Source organism: Actinia tenebrosa, unplaced genomic scaffold, assembly GCF_029948245.1.
Source record: "Actinia tenebrosa isolate PJP-AT-01 unplaced genomic scaffold, QUT_ActTen_1.0 PGA_scaffold1__47_contigs__length_23844297, whole genome shotgun sequence".
Taxonomy (NCBI): domain Eukaryota; kingdom Metazoa; phylum Cnidaria; class Anthozoa; order Actiniaria; family Actiniidae; genus Actinia; species Actinia tenebrosa.
The window spans coordinates 8,493,357-8,512,708 of NW_028292578.1; the positions used below are offsets into that span (position 1 = coordinate 8,493,357).

The window sequence follows — 19,352 nt, forward strand, 5'->3', positions numbered from 1 at the left end:
TTTCAGTAAACTGAGGATATAATTAATAAATTCAATTGTAACGTTGTGTTAAGAGGGATTTCATTTTTCTCACTTATTCTTTTCCAGATATTCGACATAAAACGTCCACTGGTTTGAGTTAAGTGTTAGACATACGTGAGGTAAGAACAGCTTATTATCTTGAATTGTGAACCTTTACTATCCGGTGAATTCCTGCCCTGTCATACATTCAAGGCTACGTACGATTTTTTTTATTTTAAAAAATTCGTTCATCCATGTGTGCTTCTTGTAGTGTTATGGAAATTTGTCAACATTTCAACAATTCATTATTTTCTAGATGTCCAACGGCGTATATTTCTTATCAATAATGATATTACATGGTTATTGAGCATGACCGTGTTTGACAGACCAGATAAGATATTCATAAAACAGCTGATATTCTGTCTCTTCTTACCGTGATTCACTTGTCCTTATGAAGATGAAGCTTGGTTTTCTTTTCTTCATCCTTGTGCAGCTTAGCATATTTTCTCCAAACGGTAAGGAAACTGTTTTAGTATTCTAAAGAAACTATACAAGAAGCTTTGAACTATATCTGAATCATGCTTTGTTTGTTTCCGGGTGATTCTTTCTCTTAATGCAACAGAAAAAGGAAGCGAGAAATATGTAGCAAATAAACTACTATGATTAAAACTTAGAAGATCCTAAAAATATGGCCAATTGTACTTGCATCATTTGACTTTTGACAGAAACTAAACATTGCTTCATTCTTCAAGAACTTACATTGAAATAACAGTTGTAGAGAACCCTTATTAAGCAGACACTATCTACGATCCCGAACATTTTCCCCGGCCGTATTTACTGTAAAACGAATCTCTATCCAGCGGACAACTGTAGAAAGTGGACGGACACGGACACTAACGAGTCCATTTGGTAATTAACAAAGAAATGCGAAGAACCTTTATTGAACGAATTCCAAATATTGCGGAATGATGACAGTTAACTCACACTGTGTTTAGGTTTAACAAAACACATCTGAATAGATTTTTCCAAGGTTCCTTCTTTAAATTCGCTTCTTTGCCAATTATCGTAATTGTTGTACGGTTAAAAGTTAGCTATTGACAGATATATTCCGTGAGTTAAGCAAATCTCTGTGAAGCGGACACCCCCTAGTAAGCGGTCTTAAGAATGTCCACTAAATAGAGGTAGCACCGTATTTGTGGATACCAGGTCTACTAAATAGAATGTAATACCTTGAGTCCGCATAACACTTCAGTGAACTCAGAAATAACAGACAGGGAACGGAAGATACCACTGCATTGTGTGTAGGCTATCTGGGTAGGAATATCTATTGCAAAACCCTTGTTTTATGAGAGAGAAAATTAATGTTTTTACTGACTAAGCTAGACATCAGTTTTCTAATTACTATTTCTTATCATATGAAAACAAGATAAAGAACGATCAATTAGTTATTGAAAATATCGATATAAGATTTCAGTAAGGCTACCATCACGCAAGTTTAGATGATGGTAGCTTTGAATTTACAAGTAAACCACTTAGCTCCTCCCATTAGCATGTACACCTCTGGTTACACCCTAAACACTCTTTACCCCCTTTGCTTAGTTATTTTAGCACTATTCTTTTAAATCTTATGATATAATTATTCCTCGTAGACCTTTCTATACATTTACCATATATTCACATATTATCTTTAGTTTATGCTATGTTTAGTTCTATGATTTTCACTCTTATTCTTAAATACGATATCACACTTAGGAATTTACTATTTCCATTAGCCAATCAAGACTCAGCGATAATATCACATTGATTGTAGACTGACACATGTCATGAAGTTATTATAGATAGAGCTCATGTAATAGTTTTAGTCAGAAGAGTAGAGATAGAGTATAGAAGAAGAGAAAGTGGAATAAAGATCCCGTAGCTCGTACCGAGAGCGGTCCATCCCATAACACTTGTATTGCCCGCGGCTTATTCTGACTGCCCTACACATGCGCAGAAAGAATGTAGTATTCTAAAGTGGATTGTTCTAGAGACTCATTTTTTGGTATTTTAATCAGTTTGATTTCAATAATTGTAGTGTCGGTTTGGCGTTTGTTTACCAAGTTAAAATAATAAAAATGAAGGTAATAATACAATGCCTCGAGCTGTAAAATAGCAGTGAACATTACAAAACCGTTGTAGATCGCAGATCAATAATAGGACGTTTGCATGATGGTGCCATTGACCTCTACTACCAGATTCCCTTGCACAATTTCTTCTGTTCGGTTAAATAGAACCAATTGTATTACTATTCTCATGAGGGAATACAAATAAGAAGGAAAATTCACAAAGCATCTTGGTAGTGGGAGTCAAATGACGCCATCATGCAAATGTCCTATTTGAAATTTAAAATCTCAGACAGGAAATAAATTGTGAGCTGTGAACTGTAAATTTATTGAACACGAAGGAAAAATGATAATAGTTCACTGCGAGATATGCTTCGCTTGTTACACACAAAGGTTTCAGTATGAGGCTTCGTGCATAATGCCTGATTAGTGATTTGTGACAAGAGAAAAAGTATATTATTATATATTTTAGTTTTGTCTTTTTTTGATAATATTCTTATTACATTGTATTTTATCTGATATTTATTTTGTGGGTCCCTTTTTTTTAAAAACAAATTACATATGAAGGGTAGATGGGATGGGAGGGAGTTTTATAATTTATAGATAGGAAGATCGGAAGATGGGTGTCCTCTATTAGTTCACAATTTATTGTAAACTATAAAATTTCGACACGTAAATAAAGTTATTATTATTATTATTATTATTATTATTATTATTACTATTATTATTATTTTATTGTGGGTGACATGGGTGGCGAACGCTCAGTGCTAATGCGTCGTCTTTTAAAACTTTCGTCCAACAGATCGGGTCGCAGGTTCGAGCCCTGCGGCAGTCAGAGGTGAATTGAGTTTGTTTGATGTGTTGTTCTCTCCTATGCTATGAGTGTTTTCTCCGGGTTCTCCGGTTTCCTCTCTCCGTAAAAATCAAGTTGAGCGTTGTCTGCATAATACTCAATGTAGTGGTAGTGAGTGTGAGTGAGAGCAGGACCACGTAAGCGAAAGCTGCCAGAATAGTCAGCCTGCTCTAACAAATAAAATTATTATTATTATTATGACCAGTGCCTGCATATTAAGGCGCTATCAAAGCAGTGCTGCTTACAATCATAAGTGATTTGTTAGTACGGTAGTATTATGCCTCCAGATTGGGATAGGCTGTTGAACCGGGAGACAATCCCCTACTCTTACACGAACAATTCAACAGGTTGTTTTATGTCTCCAATTTTTACTGCAGGTTAGGAAGGGTTGGGAGACAGGCCTATAGTTTAAAGTCCTTATCCAAGAAGACTGGAAGGTGTAACCATTTGCAGACATTATTACAATTAATTCACCACTTATTTTTATCTGATTCCAACTTTTAATACATCTCGAGATGTGCTTCACCTATCACGCACAAAGGTTTCAGTACGAGACTACGTGATCAATTAAATAGAACGTTTTCCAACAACCGGGGTTAAAAATTCTAATGAGTTTGCTAATATGCTAATGATCTACGTACCGTACTGCCAGCTAAATTATACCGAAATAATCTGCGTGAAGAAGTTTTAACCTTAAAATGCTAGTCTTATTGCACTTTCTGTGAACTTGTCTTAATTTCCAGGAATGTAAACGAACTCAACGTTCTAAATTTATTAAAAACTCAACAAGTGTTAGAAGATTTTATTTTTTTTATTCAACATCAACGTTTGTATCTGAAAAAATACAAATGAGTGGACTAACCTAGCCTGGAAATTTGCTGTACACAGAAATATCTTTTTAGTTAGTTATAAATGTTCAAATAAGCGTACTCGACGTTCAGCAAGAAATGACGCAAGCTCCGCACATACTGGAAGAAGCCATCTAGGATGTCTCCATAACTGTGATATGGCTTTGTACACTTTTATTTCTTTAAATACATGCTCCACCTTGATTGGTCGTCGTGACAGACACTTGTTAAAGCGCCTTGCCCGCCTTCTTTCTCTGGGGTTCAGCAAATGCATTTGATTTGCTTTTACGGCCGTTAGCAATGGTCCACCATCAGGATAAGCCTTGTCCGCTAGACGTTTTGCACCTTGTGGTAGGTCCAGAGGCTGTCCTGGTCCAATGCGGGTCATCAGCCTGTAAGATGTCGCATCGTGTGTACTACCAAGAAACCCGGCTTGAACATATCTCAAGTGTCCAAGGTTATCAATGATAAGTTGGGTGTTGAAACAGTGGTAGTGACGGTGCCCACTATAGAACGATCTCTGGGGCTCTGTTATGGGTCGGTATATCTCATGCAGGGTTGCGTCTATAGCGCCCACTGTGTTTGGGAATTCTGGCCAATTTCCCCTGATGTTGGCCCATTCATTTACATTTAACCAGCGAATTTGATTTTGGAAATACCTCCACATCTCTGGTATGACTCTGTATATAATTCGCACAACAGTTGATGGGTCTGTATCGAACCACAGAGCTAGACTTTCCACATGCAGATATTTGCGTAGCCACATTAAAGCTAATAGAACTTGATTCGTGATGTTGAGTTGTGAGCGTCCTAGTCGTTGACGTGGTAATCCATCCCTTGTTAAACGGAATAGAGCTGGAGAAACATCTGCTACTAGCTGCAGAAATGACTGTGGGGTTTCACCTGTATTTCTCCAAAACAACCATGGCTGTCTTTGTATTAGAGAGAACACATCCCTGCCATCAAATCCACTGCCACGGAAGCCTGTAAGAAGACGTCTATTTAACGGCACGTTTTGTATGCCTAACGGAGGCTGGAAAGCAGACAGAAGTATCAAAATTGCTAGTATTTGCAAAAGCAGGACACGTATATCCTGAACTGCATCTCAAGTTCACAGTAACTACCAGTCAAACTTCTATTTTTTGAATAATTAAAATCGAAGCGTGCAACTAACACCGTTATTGTAATTAGTCCAGGCAGTTTAGAGTTTTGCACTTCGGAATTTTCTGAGCATTCAGTGCCCATCGAGTGACAATTGAGTTTAGCTAGTTTACTTGATTATTTCTGATAAACGTTTTGTCAAGATGTCACAAAAAGATTCTCCAATACCGGGAAATTCGCGTGGGTTAGGTAAGTGAACCATTTTTAAAAAGCCCATTTCTGGACTTTTGCGACAAATTAATTTTATTATCATTTTCAACTTATGGTTTGTAATTTTAATTGTGATAGGATCACTACCAAAGTGTGCTAATGTTGGTGAAAAGGAAATTGAATTTATTTCTAAATGCCACAACGAATGTAATAGCAAAGAGTGGCCTGAAATCCTACAGTACTGCAAAGAAAGAATCCTAGAGGCACAACTCCCTCATCATGTTGTGGCACTCTATCCGTAGAGCCCACTGGCAAGTCGACTGATAACCAGAATGAAGAACATTTTAAAGAAAATGTTGGCTTCCCCGACTGAACCAATAGACTCCATGAAGTATGCAGAGAAGAAAACACCTTCCCAGAGAAGACAAGCAGTGAAGGACAAATAAGAGGGAGAGTATGTTGCGTCATCATCATGCGAGAGCGAGTTTGATGAAAAAGATGACTGCATTGCCGGTACGAACAAGGTATCTAAAAAGAGGAAGGTTGACAATGTAGCAGAAACCCAAGCTGCACATAAGAAAATGTGCGAAAAGGCTTTGGAAACGATGAGTAAAGTAGATGCCGTTTTAAGCAAGGTGGAAAAATATCTAGATAAGAATAACTAAGCTATTAAAAAATGGAATCAAATCTTCAGTCTCGACTGTTATAGCGAACTGGTATATCGTCACTTATACTCAAAGATTTGTACTTTACAAACGCTGCTGTTGAATAAAACTTCTATAAAAATCTTGTATCAATTTTAGTGAGTTTTTAGAGAAGTAAACTCGTTGGTGCTGGCCTATCTCCGGCTTCTCAGAAGTTACATATATGAAACTTCTGAAAAGCCGGAGATAGGCCAGCACCAGCAACAGCAAGTTTACTTCTCTTAAAACCAAAATATAGCGTTAATAGTTTTGTAAGCACGTTTTAGAATGGCAAGCGTTTTAACGCTGAGTTCGTTTACATTCCTGGAAATTAAGACAAGTTCACAGAAAGTGCAATAAGACTAGCATTTTAAGGTTAAAACTTCTTCACGCAGATTATTTCGGTATAATTTAGCTGGCAGTACGGTACGTAGATCATTAGCATATTAGCAAACTCATTAGAATTTTTAACTCCGGTTGTTGGAAAACGTTCTAATATTGATTGGATTCGTTTTTATTCCTTGTCACAACGAAAGTTTCAATAATGTTAATTCATTAGAAATCTTCGTCTTCTGTTTCGTACAGTTAGGCGTTGAATTCGCACGCGAGCAGCAGCATTACGACGTTGAAAGTTCAGTATCGGTATTCTCATCCTTATCACGATTTCTTCAAATGTTTCTATAGTTTCCCCGGTTATATACCAAAATTCAGTATTCGTGGCGAGTTTATAAGGACACTGTAATAATCTCTACCACAGTTCATTTCGGGACCAAAGACACCCAAACAATCCAGGACGTCAAGTGGATATTCATCACGGCCAAAAACCTGAACGACTAGCATTGTTATGAAACACTGAAGTATGAACACTGAACACTGAAAAAACTGGGTATTGTTTATAATTCAGAATTTGGTATAACTGTCAGAACAATCACTGGAATTTGACCAAAGAAAAAAAGGAAACGGTGGTGGCATATCTTTGATAAATAAATAACAATGGTGACTGTGGTCACTCAAACTTTCTAGTATAAGAATGACACCAAAAAGTCGAAGATTGATAGCGTCCTGGACATGCTTCCAGGCATGATGGACAGCGTCAAATCAGCCGCGACGCCCATAAGAAAGAATAAGGTATCAGTAGACCTTACTAGTTTCTATTTCCTCTCGGTAAAATTTTGGAATATTATTCCATTTGGTAGCTTAAACTCCTGGTCATCTACATACTTAGGCTGGTTTCACGACTAGACTGTTTATTGAAACCACTGGTCTATTGATAAAGGTCTACTGATACATTTATACATGTTACATTTGTTTTTTCGTTTTTCTATTTTTAAGATTTCTTTTCGAACGATATTTTATAGATACAGTTGGCGTATAAAAGACACTTAGTCGAGTATAATTTAAATGAAACTGGACCATAAAGGAAGCTAAAATCGTGCATGTATTGCGTAAGAAAAATTAAAAGCAAAAGAAATTTTGATATTTTGTTACGAAGACATCAATGTTTAAAACAAAGATCTAGTAGAGTATTTCCATCATATCCGTAAAACTTTTCGTAAGGAATTTTACAAATGAGCTCGAGCTAGATAAAATGTAAATAACAATATAAATACCATAAGATTTTTTATAGTATTGGCGACCATTAGCATTCCATTCAACACAAATTAATGGTAAATGAAGAGACAAATTAACAACAATGAATTGGAGGCACTTACAAAATACACAAAACTTTCTTTATAATAGGTATCCGACATTTTTGTTTTGCTTTGCCCCTGGACACCCCATAATGCATTGCGATTGTAGATGATCGCCTTATCGCAAAAATGCAGGTTGTAAATGGTATTTTGGTATCATTTCACATTCATCTTGCAAATTCATATCCCAAAAACGTCTCTCGCGATGAATAAACCTTTCCCGAATTCGCTTGAAATGGAGGCGGTCCTTGATTATTTTCTTTATCAAGGCCAGCCTCGACTTGAAACCATTTCGTGTTCGTTAAAGATCTATTGAATGCTAATCGACTCCATAACTGTAAAACAAGCTAAGTTTTTTATAAGTGTCCCTTAACACAATGGCCGCAGTATCGTCGAAGTAGTCCATATTGTTTTTAATGATTGTTTCTGATAAATGAAGCACGAAATACAAAACACATATTTTTCAGCGTGGGTATAAACTGAAGCAAAATTATGGCAGAAATGGAACATTAGAGCCGACATGAAAACCGCTAGTAAGAGGAATATACTCATTTCCACGTGCCTGAATAACAATGCTCGGGTATAAGTGAGACATTTCGGGACACGGGACACATGTCTTATATGCAAAAGGTCTATTACAGACTCATTTACTCAGGCTTAGCCTTGCATCAGTGTCTAATTACTCGCAAATACAAGAGTTAATAGACCAAGGTAAAGTAAAGAATGCACAACTTCAGCAATACAAACACTTTGAAACTTGACGGACCTTTAATGGAACACGTGAATATTCTACACAAAATCGAGGCTAAGCCTGAGTAAATGAGTCTGTAATCAAGAAACACAGCGGTAATTTGGAACTCGAAAAGGGTCTATTTGGCTAAAGTGGGTAGTAAATTTCTTAGCCTCATAATAACTCCGACTTTTCTCGCTACTCTTTTAGATAAATTCTTTATGGCGTATTGAGACGTCGTATAAATGCGCTACACAAGAACCTCCCATTAAGTTTTAATATCTAAATACGCCACAGCATTTGAGCGATGATCTCCGGTTGCGAATTGTGTTAGATTTCAGATCTCCGATCGAGAAGGTTTTTTGCATTAGGTGTATAATATATTTGAAATGAATTACAAAGTGATGGTAATATTTTTTATTTACTGTTGACTCAATCAATCGATATATTTACAGAAGGTCTCACTTGGAGTATTCAACCAATCTCGGCTATAATTGTTGTTGTTTTGCAAAGTTATGCATAAGTTATCCTTATGTGAAGATATGTTATGTCATCAAAGATATATTCTATTCTGAGAAAGTATAATAGTAGATTGATATGAATCCATTGCCAGCTACGCGTCGTGATGTGATCTTTATTATCCAGTACCTATAACTTCTATTTACAACAAATTTTGCCCTTTTTTACCAAATGGATTAACGTTGAAACTTTTGAATATTGGAAATATATAGTGGATGCATCGGTCGTTTGGAGGAGTCAACCAACCTCGGCTACCGGGATTCAAGGCCAAAGCGTCAGCATGACTTGGACTGCTGATCTAGCTTCGGGTGTAGAATGGAATTTTGTTAAAGTGTACCAGAAAGTAGGCATAACAAAAAACCAGATGTTAAGGCAACACAAGACAGAAGGGATAAAAGTTTATCCTGAATATACGAGCCGAGATGCGGATCTGAATCTAACTGCTTCTCAGCCTGGTACTTTACTGACTATGGAGTTTACAATAAAAAATCTGAACCGGTCGACAGATGAGCATTTGTACTATCTGCGAATAGACTATCGAACTAGTCCAACCGACAGCGACAGTGATGATTCATCTGACTTGAGTCTCACAGTCCTTGGTAAGTGTTTTAAAATACTTTTAATCATAAACTTTGGTCCATCCGTTAGACTATATATTGTTATAGTTCTTCCCTGTTTTACATCGATAAAAAACCTAGCTCTTGGACCGGTATATTTTATAAAATCGCAAGGTTTTACAGAACAAAAGGTAATGACTCTACTGACAACGGTGTTTTCAATCAAAAACATGAATCGATTGATTGATGAGCATGTGTACTATTTAACAATTCAATAACTCATTAATAATTCATAAGCCTTTGGTCCAGTTGGAGCCACCGCATATGTCACGTGCATGGACCTTTAAAGAACTCTACACTGAGGACACTAGTATTCTTTATATAAAGAATACTAATAAGGATGACTTTATCAGAGATAAAGGTATTTCCAAATTTAGATGAAGACGTAGAGTCTCATCAAGGTCTGTCTTACATACGATCACCGACGACCCACGAAATCTAATAGCGCAGCGCGCTGATTCTAAAAATAGCTTAAAAATTCGGACAAACATTGCATTCTGTTTAACTGCTACGAGGATTATACGAACCGATTTTATTATTTTTACTTAAAGTTACAATAATAACCCATGTAAACTAAGATCAACTGCGATCGGCTGTGAAAATTATCTGCTGAAAGTAAACTTGTAAGTTTGTTTGTCCGAATTTCGCCTTTGTCTTCGTTTTTATGACGATACAGCTGCGCTGCGCTATTGACTAGCGATCCTGTCTTGAGACTAGCATGCTGTCTTTAAAATGTGGGAGCCTTTATTGGGAATGACTGCACATGATAGTGACGTATAAACCTCAACTGCGCACGACAGGTACATACGAACTGCTATCGATGTATAAAAGTCCATGCTCGTGACGTGTATGGTGGCTCCAATTGGACCAAAATCTTATGAATTGTTCATGAGTTTTTGAAGCCATTTAAAAAATTCGTAGATCGTGTTTTATGTAGTGTTTAAAAGACGAGTAGGAGTGTTTTATCAGGTATAAAAGCTCGAGGCGTAGCCGAGTGGTTTTAGACCTGATAAAACACGATCTACGAGTTTTTTGAACTGCTTCAAAAACTAGTAGGTTCGATGTGAAGTTCAACGTTTGATCTGAGCCTCACCTTCCAGAGCTAATAAAAGGTAAAGGCTATTTGGTGTACTTCGAAATTGCAGGATGTGGTTGCCCAATTCTCACGAGCCAGGATTATTATTTATGTGTACAGCTTATGTATTCTTCAAAGCGCAAGGACGCTTAACAGAGATTACAAAAGAAATCGTATTATAATTACTAATGAAATAAGATGTTAAAGCGTTCGAAGGCGAGCCCTTTTTACGAGTATTTAAAGCTAAAACTACAAATAACGGAGAGAAGTGAGTCGAAGCAGACGTTGGTAGATCCCGAGGACCGAGCCGTGCATTTTAGCTCTACTAACCATCTTTATTTTTTAAATTTCTAAGGAGGAAAAGAAAACTTTCTTTTTTGTGTTTAAGGTACCGTGTCGATGATTCCAATTTTATCGTTTTTGCTTGTTCTAGTGCCTACCACAATAACCAGTCCAAACCCAACTACTGTCACTGTTAACGAAACACAGACTGCACAACTTGAATGTACTGCAACTGGTAACCCCGCACCCAGTTTTAAATGGACAAGAGATAGTGTGATCGTTGGCACAGGAAGCCCATACACTACACCAACAGTTACATCTAACGACGACAAAGCGTGTTACTATACTTGTGTAGCTTATAATGGAATCCTTGATGCCAAGACTGCTAACTTCTGTCTAATTGTTCAATGTAAGTATGGAGCTTCTTAAGGCAAACTATCAAAGTATCCAATCACTTTTGTGTAAACTTTACTTTTACAAATACAAGAACAAGTTTCTCAGTTAAGAATTATTTTTAATTTGATTTAGGAATTCTCTTTTCCCCCCTCTTTTTTCCAAACTGAATTTATTTTTCTTATTTCTTATCCTTTGTTTGTTTGTGATGAATGCACAATTTCATGTAAAATAAAATTTCGTCCTCACGAATTTGTAATGAATTGCACGTACTATCAAGATTAGAGTTTGATAATGACGGTGTTCCATTTCTAGACAAACCAAAAAACGCAACAATTTTGATTGAAAGATCAACAGTTTGCCAGAATGATAAGTTGAATCTGACCTGTACATCAGGACCAGCCAACCCAGCACCCAGCAGTTACGAGTTTTATGACAATGGTGTTCTTGTTGGAACCAGTGCATCCAACGTTTATGAAGCTAAGGCTACTGCAGGCTTACCATCTGTAAACAAGTTTGTTTGTGTACCAAGAAATCTTCTGGGACCCTCCTTGGAAAATGGAAGTGTGGAAGTGACTGCAAAAGGTAGTTTTATAATATTTCTTTAAATTTCCGAAGAACGGATAATCGCCAAAAAGCCCGACGAGGAAAAAAGTAGTGTTTAGATCGCTAAGTTGACCCATGTCTATTGTACATTTGATTTTTGATAAACTTTAGTTTTGTATCAATTGTCGATTTTTTTTGCAGCTGCTCCCACGGAGAAAACACTTGGAGAAATCTTATTGCAGACATAAATGCCAATCTTATTAAATCAATATTTTGGGCTTGTAATCTGTATACTGAAATATTTTGATCTTACTTGAGCTAATGTTTTCTATTGACATTCAAGCTTCCAAATAAGTTACACGAAAGGGACTTGTGATAAAAGTTTATCATACTAGGCTTTTAACAAGACGGCTAAATAGTTGATTATCTTCTAGCTATAGCTTTAATGACCAGATTCATTATTCATCCACTTTTAATAGCGTGTTCAAGGGCGGATCCAGGGTTTTTTTGAAGGGGGGGTCTCAGGGTTATATTTTGTGGGCAAAGGAATCCCAGTCGCATTTTTACCACAGGAAGCCCATTTGACCTCAGAAATGACAGGGGGGGGGGGGGGGGGCGACCCTCCCCCTGGATCCGCCCTTGGTGTTATCTTTTTTTATTTTTTATTTATTTTATTGTTCACTTTTTAGTGGCACCAGCAATAGTTACTTCACCTCTCTCCACGACTCTTTTGGAGGGAAGTTCTTTAAGATTATTTTGCAATGCCTCTGGAGTACCTGCACCTAACATCACGTGGACCAAGATTGGTGGAGGCATTGTTGGCAGTACTGAGACATTTACCATAAGTAGCGTCAAGAGAGGAGACGAGGGGTCCTACAGGTGCACAGCAAGCAACAGCGTGGAGTGCAGCAATGCCGCTGCTGACGCAAATGTTGTTGTAAACTGTAAGTCTTTCTATACAATTGTCTATTACATGTGATATGAAGATATTTGTGTAAAAAAGATTTTCCCTAAAATATGCTTTATATCAAGGGAGGAATCAATCTAAGGTTTTTTTAAAATGAAAGCTTCACATATACATATACATATACATATACATATACATATACATATACATATACATATACATATACATATACATATACATATACATATACATATACATATACATATACATATACATATACATATACATATACATATACATATACATATACATATACATATACATATACATATACATATACATATACATATACATATACATATACATATACATATACATATACATATACATATACATATACATATACATATACATATACATATAATATGAATTACTATTAGTATCCCTTTTAGAGTGCACGCCATATCTCCGTGAAACAACTACAAGCCATGTAGCGCACTCATGGCACGAACCAAACAACGACACCTAGATATATTTGCTTCCATCGTTCTGCTCTAGTGATATCCACTATGACGTACAAAATAGATTCAACTAGGCATTGCTTCTTTGTCCCCCCCCCCCCTCCCACGGATAAACGGCGTGCACTCTGTTATTGCTATTCTTAGTACTCTTTATTATGGCGTAGTTGTTTTCTGTTTTAACTAGTGACAATTAATTTCAATCCTTGTTTTGCTTTTAGAGGAAATCTTGGGCTGCACTTGCATGCAAACATTGCACTAAATTGTAACTTTACCTCTTTCTATACTTGCTCCATGGATTTAGTAAATCTTTGTAGACTCGTTTATTGCCTCAACATGATTTTGTAGAGCAATCTTTAGGTGAAAGAATTGAGAGTAAAGAATAGCACCTCACTCCGTATAGTATGTCAAACCACCCAACCATTCTCAAACAGAGCATATGTGCTATTTCAATGCACTACATAACCAATGAAAGCTACTTACTTTGATTCGTTTTTTACTATGACTTTGTTTGCAGCGGCACAAATTCTTCAGTTTCACTGATTTCAAAAACGCTTAGTGTAGGTATTGAAATAATAGGTATCTTGAAGCATAGACGTGTTTTGGTTGTAAGTCCAAGCTTTTATATAAGGAAATAATAGAGAATTACTTTAGTTCTCTAGATATTGTAGTCATGGCTGAACTCATCTACCTTTTAATTTTTATTTCTTTATAGCATGGTCTTGATCGTACCTCTGCCCTATTTCTATTCAATTTTTGAAATTCTAGTCAAATATCGTATGCATCGAATTCATTCAGTTTTTCAATCTAATTTTTTAACTTTTTCCTTAAACTCCTCAAGTAAGGGGAAGGGAGCGTATTTGGACGTAAAATGGACTAAACAACGATGAAAGGCAATAAATACGTCATCTTATGCAATGATTCTCTCATAGTTTCATGCTGATGATCGGGTTCAGTAAAATTTTTATATCCAGTTTTTCATTTTCTCAAAAGAATTATCATATTTATTTGACCTTCGTTTTTATCATGGAATAAGTCAAAGCATAAAGTGAAATCATCCACCAGGTTTTAATATTCAGTGCTTCAATCAAACTCTTCAAAGTACATTTTTCCTCGCTGAAATTCGAAATGCTTGTTTTAAAATTTCATTTTGACATTCATCATCTCATCGTACATGTGAGACCATACACTAGATGCTCGTTACAGTGACGCAATGAAAGTTTTCGATAAAACCCAAGGTACGGTCTAGAGTGGAGATCGATTTGTTTACTTCGCTATTCTCGTTTTCATCTCAAAGCACTAGGAATAGATACCTTTACCTTCTTGTCAAGTTAATGTAAGATTAATATCTAATTTGCAAGCCTTTACACATCCACAATTCAATAAGCACTTTAAACCACTAAAGTTAAAAGCAATTAGTATGGCAAGAAAATACTTTAATTCTTTTTTTAGTTAGAAATATCTACATTTACCAAACTTTGGGGAAGTTAAGTTTGTTTTAATCCGGCAATAAATTAATTATTTTCAGATCCACCAGAAAGTACTATTATAACATTAAATAACAGTGATAACACTTTCCTGAAAGGAAACAATGTAAGACTGTCATGTGCGTCAACATCAAAACCACAATTGTGTAATGTGACTTTTTACCACGGTAACACTGTTATCCAAAGCTACTATGGCAAGACATGCGCAGGAGCAGATGCTGCTAGTCACGTGATTCAAAGTATTGATGGTTGTAGCCAGGAAGAGTATTCTTGCAAAGCTGAAAACCAGTACGGACAACAAGAGGCTAAAATCAACCTGACAATAAAAGGTAAGGAAGACAAAAGCCTCAGTTCGTAATAAACCATACTGGAGTATTTTACTGACGATTGTACTTCTTGACAACTCGAATTGAAGACTTAAATTATAATTGTTATTGTTTAAGGAATTGAATTGATTTTGTGCATCCCATTTCAGTTCCTGCATCAATCAACATTTCACGTGCAGCTGACGTGGTTCTAATTGAAGGAGATGCTCTGCAGCTTAATTGCACTGCTACAGGTTGCCCCACTCCAAATATTACATGGACAAAGACAGAAAATAGTGCATCTTTAGCTCGTGTGAATGGCTTCTTTTCATCTCATAGCATTAACAGCTTAAGCAAATCAGACACTGGCCATTATAAGTGCTCTGTAAACAATGGAGTTGCAGGAAGTCCTTTGAATAGAACAATATATGTAAATGTCACATGTAAGTAATTCTGCTTAAAATTCAGCCACATTGAAAAACGCTCCCCAAACCCCCTATCCCCCCACCCAGCACCCAAAAATCTCGTCATAGAGTTATTTGAAGTTTGATACAAACTTAACAAAATGTTAACAAAATGTTTCTCGTTCTAGACAAACCAGAACTCACGAACCTGACCAGCACAAAGACTGAGGCCTGCCTGAATGAATGAGTTACTTTACAATGTAAAACAAATAGCAACCCATCGGCACATGAATATCGCTTCTACTTGAATGATCAGCTTGTACATACCAGCATGTCTGGAGTCTATCAGTTGAATATTCTACAAGCTGGCAATAACACATACAAGTGTGAACCAAAGAACCCTGTTGGAGCTGGACAGAATAAATCGGTGACCATTGCCACAAAAGGTATTTGAAAATTCTTTAACTCCTTCAATGTAGTTTTTAGTTTAGTTCATTGTATAGTTAGGATAGTACGCAAAAACTGTGCTTTATAAGTGAACGGAGCACAGTGCTGACGCCAACTGCGGCCGTGAAATGCTGCTCCATCCTGCGACCTGCTTTCTTTTTGCGTAAATATCTTCAATACCAAAATAAAAATAGTAACTATATTATAAAAGGAAGAAAACTGCTTGCTCTGTTTAGTAATAAAGCACTTAGGAAGCGCCGTAAGTACTCAAGAAGAGTGAGAAGCACTAACCTACGACTCTTGTTCCTCCTTACACTCTATTCTTCCTTATGCCACTTCCTGCGTGCTTCATTCAACTGAACGGAGCACGGAAAAAGCTGTTTCATTTGTTAAATAAAGCATTTAATTATCTGTTGCATTTATTCAATTTTATTGTTTTTACATATTCTACTTTCAAATAATTTCAGCTCCTCCTAAGATAACGTTTTCAACACCAAACAAGACTGTAGTAGAAAGAGACAGAGTGGTTCTTATGTGCAATGTAATGGGTAGTGATCCGATGAACGTGACTTGGAGTAAAGTTGGTGGTTCATCATATCCTGAAGGTTCTAGTTACACCTTCACGAGTATTGTACGTGGAGACGAGGCTACGTACCAGTGTACAGCACACAATGGAAATGAGTGTCCTGCAGCAACTGCTCAATCATCCATCACTGTCACGTGTAAGGAATTTTATATAAGTTATTAGAGTTTGTACTTTGCATTTTAACAAAATTTTATAAATTATCTAGACAATAAATGCCGACAGTAATGTTATATATATTATATCATACAAAGCGTAAATAGCTAACAAATACCAGATTGCATGTTATGAAGTAAGCTGAAGATCAATTGAGTAATATCTTAATATTTATACCAGTGCATGACCGAACCATAAAAGCCGTGTTTAAACTGCGGAGGAGCTTGGTATGTTGAAGCTTGATTTGCCTTTTTTAGTTCAAAGTGTAAAAAAAAAAAAGATGTCGTTGAATGAATAATCGAAGTTCTATTTTATACTTATGCGGTTTGCTCAGATGTACCAAGTTCAAATTTATTAAGTTTATTACGAAAAAATGGATCATCATACATATAAAAGAGTATAAGAGTTTAAAAACCTTTGTAAAAGAAAGGAAGAAGACATATACCAAACACATATCGACATGCTTATCTCGGTTTCTTTATTTTACTACTGATTTCAACCACGCTACATGTACAAGGCTACTTGATTTGAATGTTAAACTGATAACCTTTACAATAATACTAGAGAAAGTGTACGACTGCGGACTGAAGCTGAATTACGAGATTTTTTCTAACAACTATGTTATCCTTGCAAAAGGTGGGTTTAAAATTGAGATATGGCTATTCAGTGTACCGACACAAAAAAGCATATATCAACGAGCAACTCAAACTAGACCACTCTAATATGCATGCTAACCTAACAATGCTAGCTAACATTAAAAACAGTGACGTCTATCTTCTGTAATAAGCTAATAAATTAAATGGAGAATATTAACATCAATATTTTCAATATAATGACATTCTTTGTAAGCTATAACTACCTTTTAATGCTCAGTAGCTGATACACTATTTTTAACCCTATATAACCCTAATGAGAAATCACTCATTTTTTTGTCTGTAAGTCGTTATAATTTCTTTTCTAATATTGTTGTTTTGCTTTGGCTCACTCTGTTTTTGTGTTTAATTTCGTTGTTGTTATTATTCTTAAAAATTGCAAATGAATATTTACATGTCATTATTTGTCATCTAGCTGCTACGCCATTTCCCTACATTTTTCTCTTTTTATTTAGACAAACCCGAAAACACTAGTTGCTTTACAAACAAAAGTAGCAACGTATTTCTGCAAGGAGAAACAGTTAACTTGACCTGTCAGTCATCAGCAAAACCCGCCCAATGTAACGTGTTGTTTTATCAAGGAAATGCGTTACTGGCTAGCAAGTCCAGTGCCACGTGTTCAGCAAGTCATTTGCTAACCAACATCCAAGGATGCAATGGCGAGAGGCTTTCGTTTAAGGTTCAAAACGTTGCAGGGACTGGTAAAACAGTTGATATTAACATTACTGTGCAAGGTAAGATATATATATATATATATCTGGCAAAGGATTTCAAAATAAACTTTAAGAAAATAACGCTAAACATTCAGTGACTATCAAAGCTAAACATTCAGAGTATCATCAATAATAAAGATTGAACGTAATTTGTTTTATCAATACAACTCTGAGTGTTGTTTACTAATTTACAGCACTTCCTAATCACACATGCCAAATCGTACTTTTTTTCTGGCTCGAAAAAGAAAGTTTTGTTAGACGTCAATCAAAGTGTTTCCAAGGCATTGTCTGACTTTGATTTATATTTAAAAACTAAGTTTGTCGCAATAGCAAATTGTACGATTTCGCTCGTGTGATTGGGAAACACTATAATCAGTAAACATAAAAAGGTTTTAAGCGTCTTGCCAGTGATGAAATTTGCCATTTATAGTGCCTTAGAATAGTGAACAACATAGCATTTGTAAGAAAGAGAAGACTGGCTGAACAAACGGATATGTTTTCTAATGTTTGCTACTTTGCCTTTTTTTGTGTATACAGTTCCGGCAAACATCAGCGTGGTACCGTCCACAGAAACAGTTGTTTTAGAAGAGGGGCAGGTTCTTTCTTTAAATTGCAGTGCCACAGGATGCCCAACTCCAAATATCACATGGACAAAAGAAGGAAATAGTGCATCTTTAACTCGTGCCAATGGCTTCTTCTTATCTCATGGTCTTAACAGCATAAGCAAAGCGGCTACCGGCAAATATAAGTGCTCTGTAGACAATAGAGTCGTAGGAAGTCCTCTGGAAAAAACGATATACGTAAACGTCACATGTGAGTACACCAATCATTTATAAAAAAGACACACCCAATATTTAAATTCCACTTATTAACCTATTATTGAACCACTCTTACCGTGGTAAAGGTCCGAATACAGCTAACCATAGCCAGCATTTGTAACTTTTATTCTGGCAAAATAACCCACTTTCCTCATAATGGCAGTAGACAAAAGATTTATTTGAACACGTGAATCCAAGGAGTACTTGCAATGTGGTATCTCATCAACGCAGTCAGTTTCTGCCTAACATGTTGAATACACCATTCAACGTAGTAAGGTCGGACATTTATTTTAAATAACTTCTTATTATATCTCCCATTCTAGACAAACCAGAACTCACGAACCTGACCAGCACAAAGACTGAGGCCTGCCTAAATGACTCAGTTACTTTACAATGTAAAACAAATGCCAACCCACCAGCACATGAATATCGCTTCTACTTGAATGATCAGCTTGTACATACCAGCATGTCTGGAGTCTACCAGTTGAATATTCCACAAGCTGACAATAACACATACAAGTGTGAACCAAAGAACACTGTTGGAGCTGGACAGAATTCATCGGTGACGATAAGCACTAAGGGTAAGAAACTCTTGGCTATGAAAGTAAGTTTAATTTTCTGTTTTTTTTTTTGGCTTCGATATGTTACTATAAAGTAAAAAGTTTAATTTTAGCTGGGTAAAACAGTTTTCCGTCTTTGATACTCTGATGA

The 19,352-nt window shown here is 36.3% G+C and overlaps 1 protein-coding gene across 1 annotated transcript in view; it reads left to right on the forward strand.

Moving 5' to 3' along the window:
• The first annotated feature begins 340 nt into the window (after window positions 1-340).
• LOC116292399 (hemicentin-1) overlaps window positions 341-19,352 on the forward strand; it is a 30,448-nt gene continuing 11,436 nt past the window's right edge. Inside the window, exons 1-12 of the mRNA XM_089032431.1 lie at window positions 341-515; window positions 8,950-9,336; window positions 10,863-11,120; window positions 11,420-11,689; window positions 12,340-12,594; window positions 14,604-14,891; window positions 15,038-15,314; window positions 15,518-15,717; window positions 16,186-16,440; window positions 17,566-17,844; window positions 18,361-18,636; window positions 18,965-19,222. Of these exons, the coding sequence (XP_088888557.1) occupies window positions 452-515; window positions 8,950-9,336; window positions 10,863-11,120; window positions 11,420-11,689; window positions 12,340-12,594; window positions 14,604-14,891; window positions 15,038-15,314; window positions 15,518-15,717; window positions 16,186-16,440; window positions 17,566-17,844; window positions 18,361-18,636; window positions 18,965-19,222 (3,067 nt within the window). The 5' untranslated portion in view covers window positions 341-451. The remainder of the gene's footprint in view (window positions 516-8,949; window positions 9,337-10,862; window positions 11,121-11,419; window positions 11,690-12,339; window positions 12,595-14,603; window positions 14,892-15,037; window positions 15,315-15,517; window positions 15,718-16,185; window positions 16,441-17,565; window positions 17,845-18,360; window positions 18,637-18,964; window positions 19,223-19,352) is intronic.